The 21510-nt window shown below is 39.7% G+C and overlaps 1 protein-coding gene and 1 long non-coding RNA gene across 3 annotated transcripts in view; one reads left to right on the top strand and one right to left on the bottom strand.

The window, feature by feature from the left end:
- The window catches only part of LOC127973732 (voltage-dependent L-type calcium channel subunit alpha-1C), a 124499-nt gene extending 106799 nt beyond the window's left edge, over nt 1-17700 (top strand). Inside the window, exons 31-47 of one of the 2 annotated variants that reach the window (XM_052577391.1) lie at nt 14-61; nt 1792-1929; nt 2781-2846; nt 2991-3082; nt 3165-3321; nt 3513-3640; nt 3773-3869; nt 3952-4054; nt 4157-4258; nt 4729-4856; nt 4946-5080; nt 6328-6668; nt 9303-9419; nt 10177-10298; nt 10395-10492; nt 10574-10918; nt 11531-17700. In XM_052577391.1, coding sequence (XP_052433351.1) covers nt 14-61; nt 1792-1929; nt 2781-2846; nt 2991-3082; nt 3165-3321; nt 3513-3640; nt 3773-3869; nt 3952-4054; nt 4157-4258; nt 4729-4856; nt 4946-5080; nt 6328-6668; nt 9303-9419; nt 10177-10298; nt 10395-10492; nt 10574-10918; nt 11531-11881 — 2568 coding nt within the window. In that variant the 3' untranslated portion in view covers nt 11882-17700. The remainder of the gene's footprint in view (nt 1-13; nt 62-1791; nt 1930-2780; nt 2847-2990; nt 3083-3164; nt 3322-3512; nt 3641-3772; nt 3870-3951; nt 4055-4156; nt 4259-4728; nt 4857-4945; nt 5081-6327; nt 6669-9302; nt 9420-10176; nt 10299-10394; nt 10493-10573; nt 10919-11530) is intronic. The other variant, XM_052577392.1, reaches the window with a different exon arrangement.
- Nucleotides 7437-10590, bottom strand: LOC127973850 (uncharacterized). The gene is made up of 3 exons (XR_008157262.1): nt 9278-10590; nt 8975-9058; nt 7437-8855 (listed from the first exon to the last, which is right to left on the bottom strand). It is a non-coding gene; the product is annotated as an uncharacterized LOC127973850 (long non-coding RNA).
- Nucleotides 17701-21510: the final 3810 nt, after the last annotated feature.

Here is a 21510-nt window from a genome sequence, read left to right as displayed (position 1 = left end):
CCTTTCTTTAAAGCCAGCTGACCCCTCCTCCTCTCCCCCCTCCTCTGTGGTAAGACCAATGGTACGGACCAACGGTAACCAAAACCCCACCTCTCATTCCACCCCCTTCACCTTGTCGACCTGTCCATCGACGCCTGTTATTCACCATATGACTTTGGCATGAACGCACGTGTTCCCTCTCATCACTGTGGCATTGGGCAGGCACATGTATATATGCTGGTAGTGTGTCCATCGCCTCGACCTCTCCCCTCCCCTAGGCTGCGATGCCTTTCATTGGTGCGCTGTAGTCACATGGTCATCGCTCTCTCTGTGTGTAGTCCAGTGTCTGCCTCTGCTGGTCAGCTCTGGTGTGATAGTTCACCACTGACGTTGCAGAGCTCTGAAATCAGCTGGGGATTGTGAAAATACGATTTCCTGTGCAATGTCCACATGCATGAAGCTAATTCTCAGTTTTGCTTGGTTTTTGTGATGTGTTTTTCAAGGGCATGTGTGTGTAGATGTAGGTGTTAGATATTTAAAGGTGCACTGAGTCATTTTTTTCCTGTTGTGCTTACACTGACACCTAGTGGTGTGGATGCAGTGCCTTACCAAAGAAAAAAAAATTGAAATTCTAGAAATGCTCAATTCGCTGAATTTATTCCACAAGCAGAACTTTCAGATAATAGGGGTCTTGCCAAGATAAAACCAATAGTATTTGGTTAGTCATGTGATCTTAAAATGGCGGCTTCCATGAAGTGACCCTCTGTGTAAAACAAAACTGCGTTTGGGTGACTGATATGACTGCTGAATTCATTGTAAATAAGTGATGATTTTAAGCACTTTTTTAAATTCATTACAACACAATACAATTCTTTTTGTAGAAACTTTTTAATGAGGGGAGAAAACTACTGAGTGCACCTTTGAAACAGAAAGTCGCAACTTTGTGTATATGTTTAGATTATATAAGGGAAGTAAAATATCCGATTTTAAAGAAGCACTAACAAATGGATAAGCCCATTTCTGCAACATAAGAAAAAAATAATGCTTTGATAAATCATAATTTTGACAAAATTATGAGATAGGGAGTCAGTATGAGAAAAAGATTTATGAACTTATAAAAGTTATGACATACTAAGATATGAATTAAAAAGTCAAAAATGATGTACTAAGTCAGTTATGAGATAAGTCATAATTATGGTCTTAGAGTCATTAACTTTGTAGACATTAGTCAATTATAGACATCATAGACTTTGTCAATGTTGACTTGTTTCCTAATTAACTTATCTCGTAATTCTGACTTTTTGTCTTTTCAACTTGTCCTAATTGACTTACTATCTCATAATTTCGGCTTTTTGTCATAGTTAGGACTTTAATGTTATAATTATAATTTACCAAAGCATACCATCTGTAAACATTTGTGGTTTAGTGTCTGTGAATGTGACGCATACACAGATGCTAATATCACTCATGAAATAGTGGCATATGCTTCGATGGCAGGTTAGTTCTATAGGGCAATTTATAAAGTATATATGATTAGATTGTTACTTCAGAAGTGTTGTGTATTGTGGTAGACATCTATAAATGCTTTGCATCCATTTGGAATATTGTCATTGTTTCATAAAGCCACCAGACATCCTTTGTGTCTCTGTAGTTTGCTACTGGTGGTGTTTAACATGCTGTTGTAGACATATTAACTTGATTGTGTGTGTGTGTGTGTCACCTTGAATATGGTGGTGTACAAATGGTTGGGTGTATATATGTGTGTGCCTCTCCATGAACACGCATATGTGTGTGTTTGTCATGCTGAAAAAGGGCCTCCAAAACACTGAAGATAACGCCAGGATCTCGATCACATTCTTTCGGCTGTTCCGTGTGATGAGGCTGGTGAAGCTCCTGTCTCGGGGCGAGGGCATTCGGACGCTGCTCTGGACCTTCATTAAATCCTTTCAGGTGAGGAGAATGAAATTAGACAGCCCTTTCTTGTGCAACTGTACAGAGAAGTTTGCACTGTGGTCCAGACTTTATGCCCAAGTCAAAGTCAGACTTTGTGAGCTATGAACATCAGCAAACAATCTAATGTCCTGCCACTTTATTATCCTGTTTATATGAAATAAAATTATAAAATGTACCAAAGTTTGGGATCAGTAAAAACATTGGGGTCAATTAAATAAATGCAATTAATTTTATTTTATATTCATCTAAAGAATCCTAAAAATGCATGACTGTTTCTACAAAAGTATTAAGGGTTTTCAGCATTGATAATAATCTGAAGAGTTTCTTGAGCTCCAAATGAGAATATTAGAATGATTTCTGAAGGAGTAATGCCTGCTGAATATTAAGCTTCAATAATTAATTACACTTTAATATGTAATAAATGTATTTTAAAGTGCAGTAATATTTCACAATATTACAGTTTTACTGTATTTTCTCCCTTGCTTAGACTTTCGAAAACCAACTGCAAACTGGGTGTTGTTTAAAAAAAATAATGCATGCATTGAATTTCATCATATATTTAAATTACATTTATGCATTTAGCAGACACTTTTATCCAAAGTGACGTACAGTGCATTCAGGCTAACATTTTTTACCTAACGTGTTCCATGGGAATCAAACCCACAACCTTTTGCACTGCAAACACAATGCTCTACCACTGAGACACACTTGTTATTTGACTATACGTAATTCGGGTTGAGAGTCGAAAGGAGCTAAAAGGGGCTGTTGAAATGAAATGTTTATATTCCTGCATTTTGTGTTCACTCTGTGTATTTAATCCTTCTCCATCTCCTTTGGTTTGTTTCCAGGCGCTTCCCTACGTTGCTTTGCTGATCGTAATGCTGTTCTTCATCTACGCCGTCATTGGGATGCAGGTCAGTCCCAGCGTCTTTTGCTTCACACTCTCTCCACAGCCTCCCCAAGGAAATGTCTCCACGTCTGCTATGGCTCCTGTGCTCGTACTTGGACACGTCGGTGTTGAGCGATTCATGACGGATAATGTTTTTGTCACCCCACAGATGTTTGGTAAGATTGCCCTGAGGGACAACAGCCAGATCAACCGAAACAACAACTTTCAGACGTTTCCTCAGGCTGTTCTGCTGCTCTTCAGGTCAGTTTCCCTCTCTCTCTTTCTCTCGCTTTCACTCGTTTAATGTCTCTCTCTCTCACATTGAGCTTGTGTATTTCTGTAGGTGTGCAACAGGGGAGGCATGGCAGGAAATCATGCTGGCCTGTTCCCCGAAACGCCCGTGTGAGAAGGGGTCAGAGGTCTACCACAACAGTGATGAGTGTGGCAGCCACTTTGCCATCATCTACTTTGTTAGCTTTTATATGCTTTGCGCCTTCCTGGTGAGTTGACATCGATATCCCTTCCCAGTAAGCAACTGTGTTACTGTAAATCAGCTGTGAAATCATCTCCACCAGCATGGCGTCCTTTACCCCCTCTGTACAATGTTTACCGTATCCATAATAACAGAAGCAGCGGGTGTGATTCAGGGGTCTCTTAGCACAAGATGATTCCGTTCCTTCCTCTCCCGCAGATCATTAACCTCTTTGTGGCCGTCATCATGGACAACTTTGACTATTTGACACGTGATTGGTCGATATTGGGGCCGCATCACCTGGATGAGTTTAAGAGGATATGGGCAGAATACGATCCTGAGGCCAAGTCAGTCACTTCCTGTTTTGCCCTCTCACATCTGCTCTTTCCCAGTTGAAGTTTCTAGATCTTATTATTAATAATTCTAGAGTTTTTATTTGTAGCGACTGAAACTGAGATCTGAGTGTTATGTGGTTGCAGGGGACGGATAAAGCACCTGGATGTGGTGACGTTACTTCGCAGGATTCAGCCTCCCCTTGGGTTTGGAAAGCTTTGTCCACATCGAGTGGCGTGCAAGGTACAAACACAAATTCTAAAATGTGCTAATTCTGTAGTGCGTTATACACATTACTTGACTGACTTAATCTGTACATCTGCAGCGGCTTGTGTCCATGAACATGCCTCTCAATAGTGACGGGACGGTGATGTTCAATGCAACTCTCTTTGCTCTAGTACGAACGGCTCTACGCATCAAAACAGAAGGTGTGAATATGTCATAAGCAAGTTCATAAGCCTGCAATAAAATCTATTCACATGCCAATATACATGCACAGAAAAGTCACTTTTTGTTTGTGTTTGTGTCAGGTAATCTGGAGCAAGCAAATGAGGAACTCAGGGCCATCGTGAAGAAGATCTGGAAGAGGACCAGCATGAAGCTGCTGGATCAAGTCGTTCCGCCTGCTGGAGGTGAGTGGTGGCAAAAGGTCAAAGGTCAAGCATTACAATCAAAAGTTAGGGGTCGATAAGATTTTTCTTTGAACGAAGCCTCTAGTTCTCACAAAGACTGCATTTATTTGGTCAAATGTGCAGTAAAAACTGTGAAATATTAACTGAATTTAAATATCTTAAAATGGAATTTATTCCTGTGATTATTGCAAAGCTAAATTTTCCCCAGGCTGTACTCCATGATTCTTTAGAAATCATTCTAATATGCAGATTTTTTGGTTTGTTTAAGAAACATTTCTTCTTATTATTATTATCGATGTTTAAAAGAGTTGTGTTTTTTAATATATATATTTTTGTGTGCGTGTGTGAAAAACTGATACTTTTTTTAGGATTCTTTTCTAACAATGTACTGTCACTTTTTCAGTTTAATGCATAACTGTTAAATAAAAGTAAAAATAATGTGTGTGTGTGTGTGTTTCCTTCCCCAACAGATGACGAAGTAACAGTGGGGAAGTTCTATGCCACATTCCTGATTCAGGAATACTTCAGGAAATTTAAGAAGCGCAAGGAACAGGGCCTGGTGGCCAAAATTCCTCCAAAGACTGCTCTTTCACTGCAGGTGGACACATAAGACCATCAGCTATAACAGAAAAGTGTTATAGTTTTCGTTTGTATATGAATGTGCCTGTTTGTGTGTGTTGTGACCAGGCTGGCCTGCGTACACTGCATGATATGGGTCCTGAGATCAGAAGAGCGATATCGGGAGACCTGACTGTGGAGGAGGAGCTGGAGAGAGCCATGAAGGAAACCGTGTGTGCTGCATCAGAGGATGATATCTTCAGGGTAAAGGTCTGATGTTGCCTCTTGTATTCCTCTCCTCCGCTCTGCTCACATCATGGCTTCTGCCGCCGGAGCTTCTGCCCACCTGCATGGGACCCTCAGCCAGATCTTCAAACCGGGCTGCGAAGGGTCACAGAGCTGCTTGTTTAGATTCTTTCCTCAGCATTGAGGGCTTAGAAATTTTTCTTTTTCATTTGTTATTAGGACAACAAAATCATTATGTTCATTTTAAGTTCATAACAGCGCTTTGCCCTCATCGCACAGACCAGATGGTTATAAATTAGTGTTAAAAGGAAAATCCAAATAGCTCTATTAAGTACATTTATAGACAGTTTAGAAAAACACGAATTGAAAGTGTGTGCTTCTGTATGTTCATTTGGCCTTGTTTATCTTGGTATTAATATTTGATCACAAGTAACACTCAATACAGCTGAAAAAGAGAAGGAATGCGTCCCAGAAGCATATTGAGATCAGAATCCACTCTTAAGTCAGTATACATTAAAATGACAAGAAGATGTCTTGTTTTCAGAGAAATCTAACCTGTATGTATTTTTGGTCATGTCTCTTCAAATTTACAACTGGCATTGAAAGTGAGGGATTTTAGGTACAAGGCAGTAACAAATAATAAATAACATCATGTTGAGGTCTCGATAAAGTCATGTCAAGATAATGAAAAAAAAAAACAAGACAAAAAAAATAAAGAATAGGGTATAATGTTTAGGGCTTCTGTGTTATGAGAAAATGCCTGCATGTAGTCATTGAAATCTACCGCATTTTTCGGACTATAAGTCGCACCTGAGTATAAGTCGCATCAGTCCAAAAATACGTCATGATGAGGAAAAAAACATATAAGTCGCACTGGACTATAAGTCGCATTTATTTAGAACCAAGAACCAAGAGAAAACATTACCGTCTGCAGCCATGAGAGGGCGCTCTATGATTTCAGTGTAGACTACAGGAGCACTGAGCAGCATAGAGCGCCCTCTCACAGCTGTAGACGGTAATGTTTTCTCTTGGTTCATTTCTCCTTGTTAATTTCTCTTGGTTCATGTCAAATTAATTTTGATAAATAAGTCGCACCTGACACCAAGTCGTAGGACCAGCCAAACTCTGAAAAAAATGTTAAACTTATAGTCTGGAAAATACGGTACTGAATAATCACTGGAGATGTTAATAGCAGGTGTGAATGTGGACGGACGATGAGGTTAGTGTAAATGTGATCACTTTCATGCGTATATTTGTCTTTGCAGCGGTCTGGAGGTCTCTTCGGTAACCACGTCAACTACTACCACCAGAGCGACGGCCACGCCTCCTTCCCACAGTCCTTCACAACACAGCGGCCGTTGCACATCAGTAAATCCGGGAGTCCCGGCGAAGCAGAATCTCCCTCTCATCAGAAGCTCGTCGACTCCACCTTCACTCCGAGCAGTTACTCTTCCTCAGGATCTAACGCCAACATTAACAACGCCAACAACACCGGCATCGGACACCGGTACCCCAAACCTACCATCAGCACAGTGGACGGACACACGGCGCCGCCCCTCACCTCCGTCCCACTTCCACGGCCCACATGGTGCTTTCCTAACAAGAGGTATGATTACACATGCTTTCTGTAGCTGCAAATGTGAGTTAGTGGGGAGTTGTTCAGGTTTGCCAAAATCCGGTTCCTGATTGTGGTTTGTCTCGCCCCCGATTGTCTCGTGTGGACCAGGAGCTGTTTCTATGACTCTTTCATGCGGTACGTTCCTCACACAAAGACCAAAAGAGCCCTCATCACTTTGGAGGGCTGTCATATGCTCTCTCCATACTCGGGTGGATCTGAAGCTAAATGTGTGCATCACACACAGATCCGCTCTAGCATTTCTGTGAGCGGCTTTCCTGATTGGCTGACAGCTAAATGAGCATGTGCTAGCCCAGTGGTTCTTAACTGGTTTTTCTGTTGGAACCCAGACTTTACGTTCTCAGCAGCATGAACGTTGTTGTTGATGTTATTCTTGATGATAAGGGCATGTGAAACAACACATTCATGTTGGCATCTACCTAACCTGGATGGTTTCTACAAAGAACTCAGACAGACAGTGTCATTATTGTAAATTAAAACTTTTAATTAATTGATATTAATTGAAATAACACAGAAATAAAAGATAGCTTACATTAGATAACTGAAATAAACACGTTCTATTTTAAGTGCAAAAATTATTCAAACTGAAATAAATTAAGCTATAAAAATAGTTAAAAACATACACAAATTACAAACACTTCAATTTAAGATAAAATAAAAAATCTAAATTAAAATAAACATTTAAAATATAAAAAGCTAATTCAAAATATTATAATATATTGCAGTATATATGCATAATAATATATAAATAATACTGAAATAACAATACTGATGAATTAAAGGCGCAATATGTAATTTTTCTGGTTTAAAAATTGCAGAAATCACTATATCTATGTTATTTATATTTTTTAGTTGTGTACTTACATTATCCCAACAGTTTCCACGAACTTTCAAATCCGGAGAAAATTATAGTTTAATTAGAAGACACGGCACGTTTCTTTATTTCCGTTTTGTCGCCCGTCTATGGCGTCATATAACCTTTGACCCCTCTAGTTTATCTAACTTCCTGCGGAACCGCCAAATACAAAGGTGAACAGAAGCAAAGACGAGACGAAGAAGAAAAAGTAGTAACTAGCCTTGATCGAGACTATTATATTTTATATTTATATTCTTTATATTCGTATTTTTACCTCAATCAATAACTTAGTTATGGATCATGATTATGCTTTGCCTGCACGTTCTGTGAAGTGCAAACGTACGGGTGAAATAAATGACCCGCGAAGGTTTTGGGACAAGATAAGAAACAAGACTCGGGTAAATATTGGAGTTGCCGAACTCGCTTGCATTCTGATAAACAGGTATGAATCCATTCAGCTAACTGTATCTATCCGTATACTTTGTGAAACGATGATATCTTGTGTAAAACGCAGACGGACTAGCTCTCATGTATAGTATAATGTAAATCTACATTTGTTCTATATCTAGCTGGATAAAGTAGCTTCAAATGTAGTTCACTATCTTGTTCGATATCATATTATAAACGTAATTATAATTATTAACGAAAGGCGACCGTGTTTTTTTTAACATATATTACTACTAGCTAGATGGAATATTGATTTGATAGGGGTCTCATAATTCATATATCTCTCCATTCGAAAAGACGTGATTGTCAAAATACTAAGTTAGAATGAGTGAGGAATGATAAGGAGCAACAGAGTGCGTGTTCCAATGAACAACAACTCCCATGAGCCTACGCTCTTTCCCGACATCATCAAAGTACGTCTTATGTTATTATTTTGATTGAGTGACCCCTGGTGGCCAAAAATCCCATACTGTACGTTTAATTTACAGCAAAATGAAAAAATTACTACTTAACGTAAAATGACAATATAAAAAGCTAATAAAAATATTAATAAACACCGTAGTAGAATACAAGTAAAACTAAAGGAACACTGCTGTAGAGTTTGACTGGATGCAGGCCTTTTGACATCAACAAAAACAAATGAAATGAGTTTTCATTTATAATATAAAAATTGTAGCCTGTTGATCATAACTAAACATGTTCAAATGGTAAGTTGTATTAGTTTTTCCAATACTTTCCTCCTGCTATCAGAACAGACTTCGCTCTCACTAGATAAGAACTGCTCTGCTAGTCCATGTACTTATTTGTGTTGAAGTTCGTCCTGCTGGTCATTTCCAGGCTGTACTGGAGGGGCTCTTCATTTAGACCCAAATACAAAAGCATCAATTTCACAAGCAGCTCTGACTGTTATTAAACTGAATGAACTATATTCACACAGATTCAGCACAATCCTAAGAACAGGATATGCACTTACTTCCATTAGTGGAGCTCCGGTCTTCATGAAGTGCCCCTTGACAAAACCTTTTTCTCCTCTTAAATCTAACATCATAAGGTTTCTCTGCAAAAATAATAACAGTGCTTCTGTAATGTGACACAACCAGTTAAACCTGTGCTGTAAGGTTTGTCAGACCTCATCAAGCTGCTATGATGGATTGTGTTCACATTATAATAGCCTTATGAGAGCTTGAGGAGAAATGAACTGCTTTTATCTGTATAGGTGAGCTTTCTTCACTTCTGGAAGCAGATGATGAAGATGGGCAATATGCTTGTAGCTCACCTGTGTGTTTTGTTGTTTTGTCTAGCTCTGATTCCAGTGACAGTCGTCTCCCTATAATCCGGCGAGAGGAAGCATCTACAGATGAGACGTACGATGAAACATTACTAGATGAGAGAGATCAGACCATGCTCTCAATGGACATGTAATACTTCATTCTTCTGTTTTCCTTCATACCAGAATAGTTAATACAACAATAAACCACAGGACGGCGTGAGATACAGTTTAATGCATGAGCTATAGTAGTTTAAATTGGTAAAATAGCTTACTAGACGATAACAAATCTGACCCCTCACCCCCTAGTATTAATAGTGGCTTCCAAGCAGCGGTCATAATGGTCCCCAAAATAAAATTCATTTGATTTGAAGAAGATTTTTTTTAAAGAAATTAATAGTTTTATTCAGCAAAAACAACAAAAAAGCATAAAATTCATCAAAAGTAAACATTTTTTTTAGACGTTTAGAATGTTACAAATGATTCCTATTTCAAATACATTTTGGAAAATTGTACTTTTATTTCATCATATACATCATAACATTTTTTTTTGCATGTTTTAAATATTGATAAATGTTTCTTGAGGAGCAAATCACATTTTAAAATGATTTCTGAAGGATCATGTGACGCTAAGGATCACAGCAATAAATTACATTTGAAAACATGATAGAAAAGCCTTATTTTAAATAACATTTGACAATGATGTTTTTACTGTATTTTTTTTTTTTTATCAAATGAATGTCGTTTTTGTGGGCCTAAGAGCCTTGAAATTAAATATTTTCAAATTTTGTCAAATACTTATTTTTGGGGATGCACTTTGACCCAAACTTTGACAGTTTCTTGAGATTCTGGCTCCTTGATAGAATTATATTTTAAAGTTCTGAGTTCTGTGTGTTTGTGGGATGCAGGATGAAGTTTCAGGATGAAGAGAGCAAGCAGTTGGCTCCCATGGTGGAGGCGGATGTAGGGGAGGAGAGGAGGCCGTGGCAGTCTCCACGGCGGAGGGCCTTTCTCTGCCCCACTGCACTAGGTACATGCTCACACACACGTTCATTACACTTAATACAGATCAGTACAATCAGTAGTGTGACCTTGAAGTCAACTGCATATTTGCTTTTCAACACAGGTCGACGGTCTTCCTTTCACTTTGAGTGTCTGAGAAAACATAACAGACCTGATGTTTCTCAGAAAACAGCACTACCACTGCATCTAGTGCATCATCAGGTGAACTTATGCGTGCGCACACACACGCTTGACAAGTTCTATTTTAGTCCTTTTCACTTATTCATCTTCTGGTTTTTAAAGGCTCTGGCTGTGGCAGGGTTGAGTCCCTTGCTGAGACGGAGTCATTCTCCGACGCTGTTCACGCGGCTGTGTTCCACACCTCCTGCGAGTCCCAGCGGCCGTGGCGGCGGAGGGCCGTGCTACCAGCCCGTCCCGTCTCTGCGGTTGGAGGGCAGCGGATCTTACGAGAAACTCAACAGCAGCATGCCGTCTGTGAACTGCAGCTCGTGGTACAGTGACAGTAACGGCAACCACAGCGGGAGCGTGCAGAGGACGCAGCGACCCGTGTCCCTCACGGTCCCTCCGGTCACACGCAGAGACTCCATATCCCTGGCACATGGGAGCGCCTGCAGCCTCGTGGAGGCGGTAAGCCTCATTTTCTCTCTCTTTAATCAAGACGCTACAACAAGGGTGTCAAAAGGTGCCAGAGCCCTGCAGAGTTTAGTTTCAACCCTAATTAAACACACCTGATCCAACTAATAAAGTCTTTCAGGCTTATTCGAAAACTAGATTGGATGTGTGTTGGCTCTGGCCCTCCAGGAATTGAGCTTGACACCCCTGCACTGATCATTTTTTAGATTTAGGGCCATTTTGCTTGCAAAATTGTCATCATTCAGACTAGTGGATAGAAACATCCAAAATGCATGTTTAGGTGTTTGTTTTATTTACACTTTATCTAGTTGTGTCTTGCCGTTTTCCCAAATGAGTTTTTTTTCCTCATACACCGAGCCAGCAATTTTCATGTCAGTAGCTCTTACATACACCAGAATTAATAGTTTTATTCCTATATGTATATTCTGAAGGTTTTAACAGATGGGTTTGTTCATATAACATTCGCCTGACTTATATAACAAGTTATGCTTAAATATGGTGAATTCTGGCAGTTTACAGTATTTTCTGACTTATGGAGCACCCTTAGGAGCCTTTCACTTTTAAGAGTATAAAGTGTTTACAAGTTCTCATTCCTTCTTTGCTCAGGTGTTGATATCCGAGGGTTTGGGTCGCTATGCACAGGATCCCTCCTTCATCCAGGTGGCGAAGCAGGAGCTAGCGGACGCCTGCGACATGACCATGGAGGAGATGGAGAACGCTGCCGACAACATTCTCAACGCCAACGCGCCACCCAACGCCAACGGAAACCTGCTACCCTTCATACAGTGCAGAGACACTGGCTCGCAGGAGTCCTGCTGCAGCCACACGCTGGCCCTCTCGACCGCCACGGGCTCCGACGAGCTTCTGGGGGCGGAGTTAGAGTGCTCCGAGGGGGCGGGGCAGCGGAACAGCCCTCTGATGGAGGACGAGGACATGGAGTGCGTGACCAGTTTGTAGGGGGAACAGCAGCACGGAGGACTTCCTGTGTCTTAGCCCAGCTCTCTCTGAGGACGCTGCTGTCCTGCAGTCTGACCTGTCTGTTGCGTGTACCTTCTGTAGGGGTATAAGGCCATTCTGCTTAGCTGAGACCGAGTTGGTTTTTAGTTCGTCCGTGTGTTTGCGAGAGCACGAGCGAGTAGGAGTGTGTACTGTACATGTTTGTGTGTGCGTTTCTAAAGTGCCTCACAGTTCTCACAACCTTGATTGCAGTAAGGAAACGAAAACCCTGACCGAGCAGGGAATGAAGGGAAAAGATGCGCTGCCGTCGCTCAAGCAGTGGGGTCTGTCCGCCGGTGGGAGGACAGAGCGAGTTTGCGCTGACTCGTGTATGTGTGTGTGTGTGTGTGGCAGTAGGACTTGAAGGCCACATCTTCGGCGTGGACGTGTGGTGCCGAGCAGGTGGATCTTGAGGACCGTGTTGGGAATATGCCGCCCGGGTTCGAGAGATGTTCAAAGGGACATATTGGAGTGGCTCTCTATTTCCTTTCATGGGGCTGTCCATCCATCCGTTCATCAGGAGAAGTGTCTTCTGCTCTGCAAGCGCCCTCACGTCATCCTTCTCCTTTAAGGCTTTCTATTGTGTTCAGTTGATGGTTTTTGCTGCTTTTTGAGTTTGATTTCTACCCACAGTTCCCTAGTTAGCTTTTCTTTAAATCAGCGGAAGACTGAACTCCCTGAATTGCTCTCTTTCTCGTGTACCGTTACGGCTTTCAGGCAGCTGCTAGCTGTGCAAGGTACGGGTCATTCAGGTTTTATTTCCTGTTTTTTTTTCTGCATTTGAGTGTTTGTAATGTTGTTTATCTTGGATTGCATATTTTTCTTAAATTATTATTATTATTATTATTATTGAAGGCGTTTAAGATGTTTAAGCCAGATGCAGTGTTGTGAATCTAATGCCTCTTACAGACACACACACACAAAAAATATTTATTTATTTATTAAAGAGTGTTCTGCCGGAGGGTTTGTTGGTGTAGCTGTAAATGAGCGGTGTCACTCTCCCGGACGCAGGTAGCACTGACAGCTCTCATGGCTGCTGTTGGGTTTGGACTCACGTTTGCTCTGAAACTACTGATGTTTCTTCACTGCTGATCATTCAGCCGACAGCTGCGATTCTGTCACTATCCCACCTGCTCGACACAGGGAACGGCAGAGCTTCGGAAGGTCAGTGAAGGTGCACTTTGAGGAGACGAAGGGTGGAGTATTCAGGGATGTCTGGGTAGCGCATCATTAAAAAAAAAAAACCTTCAATGTAGTTCACACAGGGCTAAAAATATTATGAAAGTACCAACATCAGCAGTGTCATCATCATACAATGTTATTGATTGCTATTATTATGATTATTATTACTATTATTGTTAAGGATATTTTTCTGCTGGGTTTAGCACTGTTTCCATGCAGTTCGGCAGACACACAGAGAACTACTTATCAATCTATTATGCAAATAAGGTGTTGAAGCGTTAACATTGTGTTGGTAATGTGTCGACGGGATGGAAGGCGTCCCCTAAACACGTGCGCTGATGAGAAACCTGACCAATCCACTTCCAGGCGTCTCTCTTTTCGTGCCACACTTAGAAGTTCTGTCACCGTTTTGCACACGACTTCAGACGATATGACTCTCTCTTTCCATGTATGAATAGATAATCGATTATTTTTGTCTCGCGAACTCTTCGCTTTCTACACCCGAGCGTCCTGGCGTTTTGTTCCAGGCCTCGAACATCGCATTCAATCTCAAGTCTCCAGTCCTGTGCCGTTTTTATTTCCTGTTGTCGAATGAGTTCCTGAATGTTTACAGGAGGTCTCTGCTCTTGAGGATGATGCAAAGCTTGTGGAAAAAAATGTGACAAATGTAGCCAGAACCCACCTGCTCTGTTCCAAAGCCGCCACCACACCCCTCATATCTCCTACACACACGTGCCATATGTCATTATGAGGCTGCCCCAGGCATATTTCGAGGCCTTGATTGTGTACGTGCGCGAGTTTCGCATATGCAGTGTGCGGAAACGAGCGTGTTTGTGTGGTGTCCGTGCAGGATGAGTGTGTGAGTGCATGCATGCGTATGTGCTTGCATACCACAAGATATGCAAAAACAATGCAATAACAGTTTCCTTCAGAACTACAGCTGTACAAAAATCTTAAGATTCAGAGAGAAATATATTCACTGGTGTATATTAAGTTACAGAACTTTAAATTGAAGAAACCTGTCATACTTGAAATCGGGTGCATTTGAGTATCGAGTATTTTGAAATAATCTCGTGCGGGTCAGTTTGGTTTGACGTTTTCTCTTCTGTTGGTTTCAATTATCTCTGCATGAGGATTCTTTTGGTGTGCCAAGCGTTCCGAGTAACTCTTTTTTTTTTTTTTTTTTGTCGTTGTTGTCGTTTTCATTTGAAACATTGAGGAAACACTGATGACGAGGAGCGAAGGTGTAAATACAGTCGGAGGAGAGAAGCACCTCGGTGTGAAAATGATTTTGCATATCTTGTGCTCAGCTGAAAGGTGCATGATACGCAAGAGCAGCTCTCTCTGTTTCACTCTCGCTGTTTCCCCCTTTATCTTTTCATTCGCTCACCCTCCTTGTCCTTTCTTCGGCAGACATCACAGTAAAGGTGATTATTTGAGGCTGCAAGGTGAAACATTAGAAATCCCCTTTCATTTCTCCAGTCTTCATGGACAATCTGTGAGATTTAGTTTGGAAATAATAGATTTGGATGCTATGCTTGAATTTTTTTTGTTTGCATGGAGTCTAGAGAATCAACCTAGTGGAAGGAGTCCTCCTCTCCCTTCATTTGCCAATGATTGTATATTTTTATAGACTTATAGAAAATGATTAACACATGAAAAGAGACCATATGAACTCATCTATATCTGCTGAATGTCAGGGTTAAAATGGCTACACACAACCGTGTTTGAGAATGTATGTAGTGACTACATATAGATAGAAAAATATAGAGGAAATCATTCGTATTCACCGCAGTAGCTCCTTTTGAAACTCTGGTCGTACGGCCTGTTTTTAAGCAGGATGGTTTGCTGTTTTTACTGAGGGAGGAGTGCAATGAGATTAATCATGTGATTTTGAATCCGAGGGCTTTTTCACAGCTGCTTTATTCAGATCAACACATCACATTCCCCTCCGAGCACCTGCACTTGATAGAACAGTGTGGAAAAGCCACGGGCTTTCATGACACAATAGCAGCGCCTGTGTTGATTGAACCCTCTAATGAATGAACACAGATAGCTGTCTGCTCAGGCCTTGGGGAAATGTACCAAATATTTGACTGAATATTTTCTTAGTTGCTCAGTGAGTTTTTTGCCCAAATGGTTGTAATGTAGCTTTTCTTCTCTCAGAGAATCAGAAGTTATTTTCTATATTTTAATATAAGAGAAATATTTATCCGATGGAAGATATTCGCACTGGTTGGAGGGAATGTGGGTGACGTAATGGATGAGATTTCAGCAAGTGTAGGTTGCTTTCTTGATGGACCTTGATTGTGGCTTGTATTTCGGTTTGCCGTCTGTAGCAGTAGCGCACAACTTTTCCCCAATAGAAAAGCGTATATCGAAAGAAATGGTTTTATGCATGCATTTAAAGCTTAATATCGTTTGAAAATGTGATACCCTCAGAAAAGAGTAAGCTATCCATAGTGAATGAGCAGCATTGGTACAACCATTCATGTTCACAACACATTACAGTAAAAAACAGTAAATTTTTGGGGTTGTTTGTTTTATTTGGATAAACCCAGTATAGCAGGAACACGAAATGTTAGTGGATTTATTAAGGACATCTGTAATATCCATTCAAATATCCATTGGGGCCGTCCGGTGTTTCTGGGTTCATGCGTGTTCGTATGTCAATTCTCCATGTGTCGGACTGAAGGAACGTGCCGTGGGGTTGACCTTTAACCCAGAGAAAGCCTGGACAAGTGCAATGTCTGCCCTCTGGTTTAACCTTTGTGTAGCACATATCTCTAATGTCCTCCTTTATATGACTGTTAATTTGATGTTATAAGTTAATGTAGTGCGTTAATGAGTTTTAATGATAAACTAAAAGCTAAGGTGGTGATGCAATAATCACAATTTGCACATTTAAACCACGTTTAGTTGGACACATCGTACACATAATCCAAGTAAAGGATGAATTTATGCATAGATTTTAGCTGCCGTGTAAATATTAATTTCGCCCTAAGCTCCAAACGTCAATCTTGCCATAGTTTCATTGCAACAGGTGGGACGATAATTAATGCAGATTTGTTCAGTGTTTTTTAGGGCACTGATTGCTTTTGAAACCCAAAACTGTGGGTAGGTGAATGCAAAACTATTTATATGAACCAGTTTGAGGTTTTCGAGTGGCATTTCCCCGCTTCTAGTTCCACCCAGCGAATGTAGCACTAGAGACAGAAGGAGATGGGCGGAACAGTAACGATTATGATGAGGAGCTCAAATAGTTAATATTGCACCAATCTCCATGTATGAGTGAATCTTTTAACAACTTATTCTTTACCACATCTTGCTTACTTTCTGCAGAGATGGAAGTAATGCTGTGTTTAACGGCATCGAGCTCTGGGCTTGATTTGTTGGGTCTCTTTTTCTCTATTGGGTGGCAGGGACTGAGGGAGTTGACTCCCTGACTGTATATTCACACGGGGTGTTGGGTGATAACGCCTAATGGATTGCGCGTCTTTGATTGGTTCAGACACAATTATCATAGTAAAAACAACTATTGGACCGCAATTGTTTTGCGCCAGAGCTAGGCTGTTTAGATAAGTCGATCTAATTAGCTGACGCCTCATTGGCACTTGAAAAGTTGAGAAATTTTCAACTTCTGATGGGAGCAACCCCAGTGGCGCGATGCTGACGACCCACAATTCAGTTCGGCAATGCATGATGTCACCCATTCAAAGTAAATGAGAAGCGTTAACACCGCTGCCCCGTTTGAATGTACCGTGACACTTACTCATCTACAGATGCAGCCCACAATTCTTTCTGAAACCCGAATCTGCATTACATTATTTTCCTGCATTCAAAGGTGATCTGGTTTACGGTTAACCACTTAGGACCCACAAAGGGAGGAATTTTTGAGCGGATCATCTCAGTTGCTTTATTTCTGGTGACCACACGAGCAGCTTCTGTAGTCTTGATTGACGGTGTGGATGGGAAGTGTAGTCTTGAGGTCCTGAGCTGTTTGTTAGATTAACGAGTTGAATTAAAATTAGACGCGCGTCATGCTTTTGGTAGAATTTCGAAGGCATCAGTGCTGACCATTCAGGTCTCTCACGAAACACCGTCAGAGGTCATTCACATTTTGGACTTATTTAATGGAGTTTAGACCCCAGGTGTTATTGAAAACTGTGAGACGTCTGCATGGTCTGTCATTCCCTCCTCTACTTTTGCTGAGACTCTTTTGTTTCATTTCATCATTCTTTCATTTGTTGTTCATTTAGATTTTAAAAAGAATACGCTACGTAAATCAGAAGATTCAATCACTTTTTCTACTCCTATTTTCAAAAAAAAAGTGAAATGAAAAAAATATATAAAAATTGGATTTGTAAATAAGTGATTGTACAGTTTGTATCTGTATCTGTCAGTCTGTCTTTGGTGACAGAGTGTGTCTTGCTTATAACGCACGCTACCAGTAAATAAAAACTCAAAAAATATCTTTAGATTGTATGGTTCTTGACAGGAAGTTTTAAATTTAATCTCTGCTGTATATTCCTGTAATATTGCATTTTTATCTGAGGAATGATGTTATTAAACAATTGCAAATAAAGTGAATTTCCTAAGGTTTGGTTCTTCTGCGTCTCATGAAGGATTACAACAAGTTCCTCAGGTAAGATCTCACCTGACCAACGTTCTTCCAAGCAGCAGAGCTTCAAGATACACTATTTAAATTCAGATGTTGTGTTATTCTGGTCACAGCATGATCGTGTAAATGACAAATTATATGAAATCAAAACAGAAATCTAATAAATGTCTTTTTAACATTCATACTGCATTAAATCCAGAGTCCAGCCACTGGATCAGCACAATCTGCAGCTGTAAAATAATTCATAGAAATGCAGCCTATGTAGATCATACGTAGATAATGTGTGTCTGCATACTTCCTGGGTTTCTGTTCAGCTGGATCACCCGTGACTTTCCATGATGAAGTGTAAAGAACAGATCTGGATTCAGTTCATGATTCACCATTTTTGGGTGTGTTCACACTTGTAGCTCAGTTCACTTGGTTAAATTTGGTCTGGACCAAAAAGAAAAAACCTTTAGTCCTGGTCTGTATAGCATTCACTTTGGCTTTTTAACACTAAACTAAAAAGATACCGAACCTAAAGGAATAGGGATACGTTCACAACCTGATTGATAAGCTTTTATAACATCGAGTTTGTAACCGAACATCCGAAGCAATGTTTTTGTTGTATGTGTGTAGTCCATCGCACACACAGAAAAAGCTGCAAAGGGGAAGTGGTTCTGATGTCTGTACCAAACTTTGAAGGGCAACATCGTCACTATATGACTAGAAAAAAACTGGTAGGCTTGAGCATTTTGTCATTTTTAGGGTCTCATCTTGTGATTTCATGTCCTGTCTTTGGTCAGTGTTAACGTTCATATTTCATTCGAACTGCACCAGAGTTTGGATGGCAGCGTTCACACATGAGCCGCACAATCAGAGCAGTAGCATCAGGGTTTGTTTTAATTGGACTGAACATGGCAAGTGTGAACACACCAGTCTAAAAATGCTTTCACACTTGGTCTGACTGCATGATACACAAACGGTTTGGGTTTTGCATGATACACAAAAGGATAAAAGCATGATGTTAGATTATTGCCATCATGCAGACTACACTGTATCACACTGTATTTAGTTTGGGCAACACAAGGTGTCACTGTGGCATTAAAGCTTACAACTTGCCTTTTCTGACTTGATTACTATTCTTTAGGTAAAACACGCCCTCCTCATTGGCCTACAGACAAAGAAATGTAGAAATAAATATGAAAATAAATAAATGTAGAAATAAATAAATATGTAAAGAAACATACAAAAGTGGAAATAAATGTACAAATAAAGCAGAATTTAAATCAAATAATTATATATTTTTTCTTTGTATATTTATATTTATTAATTTATTTTAACATTTCTTTGTATATTTATTTAGAAATTTGTCAGGTTTGGCATTCCATACAACCGCAAACAAAATAGTCAGGATCTCATGAAAGAACACAGACTGGCTGAAAAATCTCTCATGGAAATCGCTAAACTCCAGATTACTGCAGAGCAAGCGCGTGCACATTGTTGCCAGATTGAAAAAAAAATAAGCAAAACTCTGGACAAAAAAGCTTATCCTTTTAACAGAAGCTCTGATTAGGGGATATGAGCTCTTGATATCTGGCAACCGCACACATGAACGCTTGCGTAGTAGAGGCATGTAGGTTACAGCAGTCTGCAATAATATTCTGTGTCCATTATTTGACAAAAAAAAAAAAAAAAAATTTTGGTATGATTTTTTTTTTTTTTAATACATATTAACCTCATCTTTTATCATCCACGATAGTCACAGTTATTGTTTATTGAACTTGTTGTCTTGTGTCTAAATGCTTTTCCAGCCAATACTCTCCCTCAGAGAGTCATGAATACATAGCCGCAGCAGTAAAGCCTGATGCAATACAGCAACAAAGACTGGACTTCCTGACCACAGCTGGACAACTTACACACAATCAGAGCAGTGACAGCTGGCAAGCTCAGTGGAACCCGTCCACACTGAGAGAATGAATGTGTGGGAGACACAGACAGGCTCATACCTCATAGGCTAAAGCAAACATCCCGCAGTGAAGTTTTCACCTGAATGTCCATGTGAATCTGAACAGCCTCTTCAGGGTCCACATGCTGAGACTTCATGATTCTTCCAAGCAAAACAAAACATACAATTAATGTACTTAAGTGAAAAACAGAGGAAAACACATCTAGTTTTTACATTTACATTTATCCATTTTACATTTATCCATTTAGGAGATGCTTTTAAATAAATTAAACTAAACTTCCTAAACGATGAGCTACGCCAGACTAGACTAATTCACTGCTGATTCTTGTGTCAAAACATGGGCACAAGACATGTGAACCTTCCTACTATCTCTTTAATGACAAATATGATTCATCTGATGTAGAAAATCATCCAGGGTGGATGTTATCTTTTTCACTGGTCATAATAAGTTACTTCAAAAGCAGATCATGGTCTCATTTAAATCTGAAGTTAGACTTTGCTAATATCTAGTTAGTCAGACTAGTTCTCAAGACACTTTTAATGTGATGGCTATGTTATGCAACTGGCCCCTGAATTATCCCTTAGCCTTCCACAAGGAGAGTTTTTATATTATTTAAATAAGTTAAATGCATTTGCAATATTTTACCACTAGTAGGCAGGTTAGTGTATATGAAAGCATATGGGTAACAAAATTCATTTGCAATGTAATTTGTAAAATGGCAATGCAATATGTACAATGGCATATATTGATTGATAGGTCAGGGGCGTGATTGGCTAAAAAAGCATTTTTTCGAATCCACATGGACTTTAACGACATTATCGCAGGGTATTTAATGAAAATGCATTTAAGAAAAAAATAAAAGACATTTAAATTAAACATACCTTATCAATTTTGGTAATATAATTTTTTTTTTTTAATTTTGCAACTTATAAAGTGTTTAAATGTTTTTAATTTACATACTAAAACTAGTGTAGGGAATGGCAAATGTCAATTATATAATTTAATTTTGCACTAAATATTGCACATATGTATAGGAAAATGTAAATATAAATAAATAAATGCATTGCCATTTTTTGCTACCCATATGCTTCCATAAGTATAAGACTAGTGGCAGTAACAATGCATAGAAAATGTGTGAATCAGAATTCTATTGCATTAATTTTCCTCATGTAAATTAAATCATGAAATGTGTCAATGTAAGTTGAATATGTGGAGGAAAAGAGAAAAGAACATGTGCCTCCTGTCACTGTAATGCGGTGCGTGTGTAAATGAATTGAATTGAGTATTTGAACGGCAGGGATAGTATATGCCCTTTCTTATGCTGTTAGGAAACTGTCAGTCTGTCAGTCATCAAATATATTATTGAAAAACAACCTTCCGGCCTAGACTGTAGTCATTATGTACTTAAAAAATGGTGAGGTGTGTGCGACAACCTTTGAACTTAACGGTGTTGTATCTTGTAATCAACATGAATATACCTATTAATGGCGAGTTTGTAAAACTTTTTGGAATTATAAATACTACTTCACTTTTTACCTACAATCACTTCATCTATAATACTACTTAATATAAATACTTCTGCACTTTTCATCCATCCACCATATATTTCTTTTCAATCAAGGAGTCCTTGAGAATCCCATTTTTGCTAAGGTTAAAAATGTTGCATGTTGCATTATATCCAAAAAAGCACCTCAATCGGCAGCACTTGCTGTGAAAGTCACAGTGGCGCAGGTGGCTAAACACATGTTCATTGCACACCTGGGTGTGCTTGATCTGTGGGTTCAAATCCCACCTTGGTGTGTTGGGATACAATCACTACACCACAGCTTTAAAGCCTT

This window comes from Carassius gibelio, chromosome A4 (assembly GCF_023724105.1).
Source record: "Carassius gibelio isolate Cgi1373 ecotype wild population from Czech Republic chromosome A4, carGib1.2-hapl.c, whole genome shotgun sequence".
NCBI lineage: Eukaryota > Metazoa > Chordata > Actinopteri > Cypriniformes > Cyprinidae > Carassius > Carassius gibelio.
The sequence above is the reverse complement of the archived record's forward strand: the minus strand, read 5'-3'. Positions and strand labels throughout refer to the sequence as shown.